At 37.6% G+C, this 8,382-nt stretch overlaps 1 protein-coding gene and 1 pseudogene across 1 annotated transcript; both read left to right on the top strand.

Annotated features, from left to right (window-relative positions):
• Positions 1-1,707: 1,707 nt before the first annotated feature.
• On the top strand, positions 1,708-3,037 carry LOC140954259 (leucine-rich repeat receptor protein kinase HPCA1-like). The gene is made up of 5 exons (XM_073408502.1): positions 1,708-1,985; positions 2,303-2,424; positions 2,524-2,595; positions 2,808-2,883; positions 2,966-3,037. The coding sequence occupies exons 2-5, from the start codon at positions 2,327-2,329 to the stop codon at positions 2,981-2,983; spliced, it is 264 nt and encodes an 87-aa protein (XP_073264603.1). The 5' UTR covers positions 1,708-1,985; positions 2,303-2,326; the 3' UTR covers positions 2,984-3,037.
• A 99-nt stretch (positions 3,038-3,136) lies between these two features.
• Positions 3,137-7,680, top strand: LOC118031157 (leucine-rich repeat receptor protein kinase HPCA1-like; annotated as a pseudogene).
• Positions 7,681-8,382: the final 702 nt, after the last annotated feature.

The following is an 8,382-nucleotide window of genomic DNA, read 5'->3' as shown; positions in this document are numbered from 1 at the left end:
TGTAACTGCAAGGACAAAAGAAAGCTTAATTGTTCTATATTTGTGGCTTTGTGCGTTTTGATTTGTTAATCTGAAGAACGAAGACTGAAGACTGAAGCGAAGACTGAAGAGGCGAAGACTGAAGACAGTCACGTGAATGGGAAAAGCAAATTCCAATAGGCGTCTGACAGGTGGACATTGGGGGGAACTTTCAGTGCCTCATTTTGTTGAAATCGCACAATCAGTCCTGATATCGCGATTTTGAGCGATTTCATCCGATTTTTGCGGATTTTACCCCGATTTCAACCCGATTTTACCCATTTTTTATTTTTTTCAACCGATTCAACCCGTAATACATGTTTTGACTCGTAAAATCGTACGATTTTACGAGTCAAAACGCGATTTTGACAACCTTGGCAGGAGCACTTCGGGCTATGCATTCAGTTTTGGAAGTGGAGCATTCTCCTGGTCTTCTGTGAAACAGAACACAGTAGCATTGTCAATTGCAGAAGCTGAGTATGTCTCAGGATCTGAAGCAACTGCTCAAGCCATTTGGTTAAGATTTGTTCTTGATGATTTTGGGGAAATGCAAGCTGAAGCAACACCTTTATTCTGTGATAACATGTCAGCAATTTTGATGGCCAAAAATCCAGTTTTTCATCAAAGAACAAGACACATAAACAGGAAGTATCATTTTATAAGAGAGGCTCTGCAAGAAGGAGTAATTAATGTCAAGTTCTGCAAAAGTGAAGAACAACTTGCAGACATCTTCACAAAGGCACTACCCAAAGAAAGATTCAAGAAACTAAGACTAAATCTTGGAGTTAAATCAGTAAACAACTTAGGAGAGGCTATTGAAAGCTAAGCTGATTACTTGTGATTGAAGTCTTTGAAGAAGACTACGTGGACTGTAGCAAGAAGGATGAAGAGATTGAAGAAATTATGTTAAAACAGTTAAGAAGGCAGTTAAAACCGTTATTGCAGTTATATCAGTTTTTACTGTTACAAAACTGTTACAAATCATTCGTACATGTGTAAGAATCATGACCCTCCATTAGTGGATGGATTAGATGATCTTAATTCCTAAAATAACAGAATCAGTTACATAAATTGTGTATAAAAGCAAAGTTTGCGGCATTGATGAAATACATAAAATATATACAAGAATTTCTTCATAATCTTCTCTGCACATTTAAGCATATTCTTCTTCTAAAAAAGCCTTCAGAAAATGAACAGTTTTTAGAAGAAACTTGACTTTTCACACAGCTGAACTAGATAGGAAGAAAGGAAGAAGAAAGAGAGATATAATTTAGCTGAAAAGGGTAGTCTCAAACAATTAGATTCTTTAATTATTCGAGTTTTATTGCTTAATATTATTTTTTTCTAATATATTTGTTCCTTCGAGAAGCTCACAACTCCTTAAATAGGTTAATAATGGACTTTTACAAAGTTGAAAAATCAGAATCTTATATCAATTAGGATAAAATAACAACATAAAATCCAAATTAAACTGGAAATATAAAAAATTAACAAAACTGAATGAAAGAGCATCTTTTGAGCCTAATTTGAACGACTACTTATAGAAAAAATTATGAGCTTTTCTGTCAAATCTCTTCTTGGATTTAACTATGTCCTCTTAATCCATAAATAATCCATTTGGTGGGTTCTTCTATTGACTGTAAACTTGAAAATGACTTGAGATGGGAGGTCAATTGTCTTTGTATTTACTATGTGATTCATACGAACAAAAGTGTCCCATTCATGTCCTTTCACGATAGAAATTTTGAGACAGGTAAAAGATGGGGATATGTAAAGACCTTCCTTCCATGTTTTATCATATTAAAAGTTGTACTTCTCGATATCATTTCTGCTATTAAAGGGTTTTGGAGTTATGCAACATTCATAACAAAGAGCTTTGCAATTTTGTCGAGAAATGTGTCCCAAAGTTCTCACGTTTTTGCTGGTTGCTTCCTTTCAGATTTATACACAGACCCATGGTGATGATTGTAAAGTTTAATTAAATTAATATTCCCCATTTACTCCAAAGAGTCTTTGAGCCATGTGTCATGCAGGATGTAGCTTTTTATGCTAATCAGAATCAAGTGCTTAAGGGTGTTCTTAACTTTATAGATGAACTGCAGAATGAATATTCTGAATTGCCTGCACTTGGGCAAAAATCACTCATTAAAGTTCGAGGCTAGATTAGATTTAGTAGAGATCTTTGCTAGCTTTAATGGATCCTCCATACTCCATGTAACTAGATGATTCTGACGGTGATTGAATCATGGAAATTTTTTATTGATCTGCCCCATTCCTGATGCAGTTACAGTAATGAGTATTCTCAAGGATGCCTGGGAAAACACAACCACGTAATTGGGTGGGTGCAGATCCCTGTGGAGGCAAATGGGAAGGCATTTCATGTAACAATTCACGTGTGACTTCGATGTAAGTTATTGGCAGTTGTTCAGCTTTCTAACGTTAATTAAGCCTCGTACCTTCTTCCTTCTCCAAGTTTCGAGATTAGCTGACTATTTTCAACTGCAGAACGTTGGCAGCTGTGGGATTGATGGGTGAGCTGTCTGGAGACATCTCCTCCTTATCAGAATTGGAGTATCTGTAAGTCTTGAGTTTTCACTTCACATAATAAATGATCCCAACTACAAGTAGTTCTACGATACTATTTGGCTTTTCAGATATCTAGACTGGGCACATATTGAGAAAAGGCCTCATTCCCAGAACTGCTTTCATCTTTTTTTTCTTGATATATGAACATAGTGATTGTTTTCCATTCCAAGGATTCCTTGCTCATTAACAGTGTCTGGTTATAGGGATCTATCGTACAACACGGGGTTGAACGGTAGCCTTCCACCATCAATTGTGAATTTTGAAGAAGCTAAAAAACTTTGTAAGGGAATAATATAATGTTAGTATTAACTGAGACCAGTCCTCTAATTAACTGACAGAATTTTCTTTTCTTCCCTTACAGAAAGTTGGGTGGTTGTAGTTTCTATGGCCCTATCCCTGAGTTGATAGGGTCTCTTCAGCTGCTGGAGTCTCTGTGAGTGTTTTATTGTTTTCTTGTGGACCTAAACATGTGCTCTATTGGCAACATTTCTGAGACTCTCTCTTGCTATTTCCCGCAGAGACCTGAAATTCTAATAGATTCACTGGATCAATTCCACATTCAATTGGAAACCTTTCGAAACTCATTGTGCTGGATCTATTCAATAATCTGCTGGATGGAGCCATCCCTATCTCCAGTGGAACTACACACCTGGTCTTGATATGCTAGTTAATGCACTACACTTGTATGTCAAATCACTTTGTGCTGATTAGTGTTCTCTCTTGCTTCGGCTTTATTGACATCTGTTTATGCTGGTCTGAAAATTATTCAGTCATCTAGGACGGAATCGGCTCTCAGGCACAATCCCGAAAGAGCTTTTCAGATCAGACATAACTCTCATTCATGTGTAAGTTTTGTATATGCTTTTCAGATCAGACGTGAGATTGAAAGTTACGATTTTTTTTGTCAGACTAGTCATTTGGCACGATCAGACTATCCACCTGAATACAATAAATCCATATGCTGATCAATTTTAATAAAGGTTTACAATATTTCTATATAAATTACTTTTGTGCAGGCTTTTGCATGACAATAATCTCACGGGAAGCATTCCTTCTACCCTTGGACTTGTGCACACTTTGGAGGCTGTGTAAGCATCTACATGACAAACTGAAGTGATTAATCTACACTGATCTAGTTTGTATTTGAATGCCTTGTCTTTGTTGCAGACGTTTTGAAGGGAACTCATTAACTGGACCTGTCCCTTCAAACCTCAACAATCTTACCAATGTTGGCGACGTTGTAAGTATACAGAAAACGACATTGCCAGTAAAGATATCACAATGGTTTGGCTAGTTTCTTATGTCTTTTGTGCGGATTTTCACTCGGTTAAGAGTGCTTTTTGCTGATAAATTTCAGGATTTTGTCCAACAATAATTTTACTGGGCCTGTTCCTAATCTCACTGGCATGGCTTCTCTCAGTTACTTGTAAGATTTCCATTCTGTTAGGTATCTCAGTATGAAATACAATTCGACTTTTCTCCAAATTCCTACTCTGACCAAAATATTTTCTCCAGGGACCTGAGCAATAATAGTTTTGACGCTTCAGATTTTCCGTTGTCATTCTCAAACTTACGGGCTTTGACAACACTGTATGTCTCCCTTCCTCCCTCCTTTTCTCTCTGTTATCACACACGCACTCGACCAACTCAATGAAGCCTTAACTAGACTGTTTTTCCTTCAAGAATCACAAACCCTTTCCACCATCCACTTTGCAATAAGAATAATATTTTGCTCAGGCATCTTGACTTTACATGCTAGATTATAATTGTCTCCATGTATATAGTAAGTGTTAATGAAGCAGTCATTGTTTTTTTGACAGAGACTTTTTTGTCCATGGAACCTCTTATTGACTATGCATTCCCGTGTATAAAAGTTTACAATTTATGATTTTTCACGCTGTCAACATAGTGAAGCCTTCTTCTCTTCCTGTGAATAACAGAATGATGGAAAACACTGGACTTGAAGGTCAGATTCCTCCTACCCTCTTCGATCTTCCTGGTTTACAGACTTTGTGAGCATCATTCCCCTTGTTTCTTTAATACCGTAGCAGTCAACTTCATGGATATTGATAGATTCTTTCATCTCATGGAAACTGATGGATATCTAAATTCACAAATGGTTACAGGATTCTAAGGAACAACCAGCTCAATGGCACATTGGATATTGCAACAAGCTCTAGCAGCCAACTGAAAGTCATTGATATGCGAAACAATCGCATTTTATTCTATTCAGAAGCACCAGAACGGAGGAATAACGTGGATGTAATGTAAGAGGCATTCTCCTCCTCCTTTTTTTGGATATTACAGAAACTCATCCCTTCAATATATATCAAACGTTAACGGCATTTTTCATACAAAAGTTTTTATATTATCTTCAAACTTTTGAGATGTCTGTGTAATTCTTTTTTCCTTAATTTTGTCCACTTGACTGCTAAAATGTGACAGTGATAGTAGTTGGAAAAGTTAAATCCTGAGGAGATGTGCTATACAACTTGCCTGCATAAGAGTGTTTGATGTGTTATATTTTGCAGACTTGTGGGTAACCCAGTTTGTGAGCCTCCAGAAGCAACAAAAAATTACTGCACAGTTCCTCGAGCCAATTATTCGTATAAGAGGCTACCAGAGAAATGTGTTCCCCTCCACTGCATTTCAGATCAGATTTCCAGTCCCAATTGCGAATGCTCGTATCCATACAGGGGAGTACTAGTCTTCAAACCTCCATTTTTAGAGTCAAGAAACTCAACTTATTATGTACATCTGGAAGAAGAGTCTCTGATGCGTTCCTTCAAGTCCCATCAACTTCCTGTGGATTCAGTTGAAGTAAATTTTCCAGCGAAGGATTCGTTTGGGTATCTTGAGTCAAATTTATCTATGTTTCCGTCTGGCCAAAATCATTTTAACACAGCTACGATTTCTTATATTGGATTTGTGCTAAGCCTTCAGACTTATGAGAATTCAGATATCTTTGGACCTACATATTTTAAGGGTTCTGCATATCCATACTTCGATGGTACTTACACATTTCATACACAAGTGAGAGATTGGCTTGCATTGTTCTTTCTTTCTTCTGATGATACATCCTCCTCCCTCCCTCCCTCCTTGTCATGCAGGAAAATCCACGGTATCAAAAGAGTTATCAAGCACTGGAAGGATCATTGGGGCTGCGGCTGGAGGAGCCTCTTTCCTGCTACTATTGCTTCTTGCAGGGGTATGTGCTTATCGTCATAAGAAGAGAAGAGAAAGAGCAAGTGAAACAGAAGAATCATTTTGGTACTTTGAGGTTCTAGTTTTTAGACCTGATATTTTCCCATTCATCATTGAAATTTGTGTGTTTATTTCTTTTTCTTCATTTTGCCAAATTGCAGCATACTTGGATTTAAAGAACAGTGACAGCGTTCCTCAGTTGAAGGGAGCCAGATGCTTCTCTTTCGATGAGATTACGAAGTGCACGAATAATTTCTCGGAAGCCAATCATATTGGATCAGGGGGATACGGAATGGCAAGTCTCTCCCTCCTTTCCTGTCCTTCCATGGTGGTTTCATTTGCATAAACAATGATTGTGGGTGTTGCTGGTTACAATTTGCCTTCAAACTATCTAACTTCTGAGCTCGCATGGAATACCAAACCTTAAGAATTGATAGGAGCTGGCATTTGAAAGTAACCTTTCAACATTTTTGTGTACAGGTTTATAGAGGGATGCTTCCTACTGGACAACTGATTGCCATCAAACGATGTCGACAAGGATCGGTGCAAGGTGGGCATGAATTCAACGCAGAGATAGAAGTTTTATCGAGAGTTCATCATAAATGTTGTAAAACCTTGTTGGGTTTTGCTTTTGAGAGAGGTGAACAGATGCTAATTTATGAGTTTGTTCGCAATGGTAGTCTCAGGGACAGCCTATCAGGTATTGCACATGGAACCTTTCAATACTCTTACAAGCATTGAGTTTTCCATGACAACCCTTTGGTGCCTTTCTTCCGAAAATAAGCACACGCATTCTATAGTTGTAGTAAGTCTACACAATTATATATCCTCTTCTCATATAAGCAGGTTTGAGCGGGATCTGGCTGGATTGGAGGAGGAGACTTAAAGTGGCTCATGGTGCAGCGAGAGGTCTTGCTACTTGCACGAGCTTGTCAACCCTCGTATTATCCACAGAGACGTAAAATCAGCTAACATATTACTGGATGAATGCTTAAATGCTAAAGTTGCTGATTTTGGTCTTTCCAAACCTATGGACAATAGTGAGCTTATTCTTGCTAGCACTCAAGTTAAAGGGACAATGGTCAGTACCTCCAAAACTTGAAGAATTTAAGATTATCTAGTTTCATTATATGCAGGCCGCTTGCTGGTCTATGAGTAAAGCCAATATCAAGGTTACAATTGACAAGATTACTATATTTTCTGCTTAGGGTTATATAGATCCAGAATATCAGAAGACCCTGCTCTTGACTGAGAAGAGTGATGTCTATGGCTTTGGAGTTGTGTTGCTGGAACTAGTAAGTGGAAGAAAGCCTTTGGAGCGAGGGAAATACCTTGCAGCGGAGGTAAGTAGCTCATTGGATAGAAAAAAAGATCTATATAACCTTCATGAACTTCTTGACCCAAGCATTCGTTTAGACACCATGCCAAAAGGTCTAGATAAGATGGTGGATCTGGCAATGAAATATGTACAAGAGAAAGGAAGAGACAGGCCAACAATGGGTGAAGTGGTGAAAGAGATTGAGAATATCTTGCAGCTTGCTGGTTCAAACCCCGATGCTATAGCAGAATCCACTTCAGCTAGTTTTGAGGAAGCAAGCCAGGACGAGTTTCCACCATCCTTGAAGGAAGAAGAGCTTTCATTATCTTGAGTCTAGAACCATGATGAGCATTGTTTAGCTGGGAAAGCCGAGAAGTTGCTTCAGTACTGGGTGTTACAATATTTTCTTGCGTTGTTTGCCGCGTGTGGTGCATCAGATTTGTAAGAGTCAACTACTTGTGAATATAGTTATCAAAACATTTGTATTCTGGGTGAAAAAAATCTTGTGTGCTCTTACATTAATTATGATAGAAATTAGACTTGTGCCAGTTGAACTTATTGATCTATTCTTCTTCATTCGACCTCTCACTTTAATCAAAGGAGAGTAAAATGATGAGCATTTTTCTGCGTCCTGTATCCAATCTTTTAAGTTGTGAATATTATAATTATCATCCAAAACTTTACCCAGCAGAGAGCAAAGGATAACGGAATTTAGTGTAAGTTATTGTTAGAGAATAATATAAATAATATCTTGGGACCTTACTTAACAGCGTAAGCTATTGAGTTGAGATGATTTTTTGATATGGTATCAGAGTCTTAATGACCAAGTGGTGACGAGTTTGAATCTTACAATTCCTATTTATTTGATAAAATTAAGCACAAGGTAGTGTGGACCTGTGCAAGGTTTAAGCTCAAAAAGCTTTCACACTCAAAAAGCTTTCACTTGAGGGGTGTGTTAGAGAATAATATAAATTATTTTTCATATACGAGGGTTTGAGCTGTATCAGGAGATGAAAGAGTTCATAAATTGCAAAGCCTAAACTTGATATGAGAGTTTGAGCTACCAAGAATGAAAGAATCTGAGAATCATAAAGGAATACTAATATAGGTTGCTTGGAATTGTTAACAGAATCAAGTTGCTAGGAACATCATTTACAGAGTCTAGAATTGTTGAAAAACTTCTGGTTACAATACCATAAAAAATATTGAAGCTTCAATTAACTACATTGAAGAAGATGACAAATCATATGCTATGT

Source organism: Populus alba, chromosome 4 (genome assembly GCF_005239225.2).
Source record: "Populus alba chromosome 4, ASM523922v2, whole genome shotgun sequence".
NCBI lineage: Eukaryota > Viridiplantae > Streptophyta > Magnoliopsida > Malpighiales > Salicaceae > Populus > Populus alba.
This window is presented reverse-complemented; position numbering and strand designations above follow the sequence as displayed.

What these genes read in the sequence shown, in the direction of transcription:
- LOC140954259 (XM_073408502.1), top strand. Translation starts at nt 2,327, where the DNA reads ATGCCTGGGAAAACACAACCACGTAATTGGGTGGGTGCAGATCCCTGT. An exon ending in AATTCACGTGTGACTTCGAT is followed by an intron (nt 2,425 to 2,523) that starts GTAAGTTATTGG and finishes TTTCAACTGCAG; the next exon opens with AACGTTGGCAGCTGTGGGAT. An exon ending in TTATCAGAATTGGAGTATCT is followed by an intron (nt 2,596 to 2,807) that starts GTAAGTCTTGAG and finishes GTCTGGTTATAG; the next exon opens with GGATCTATCGTACAACACGG.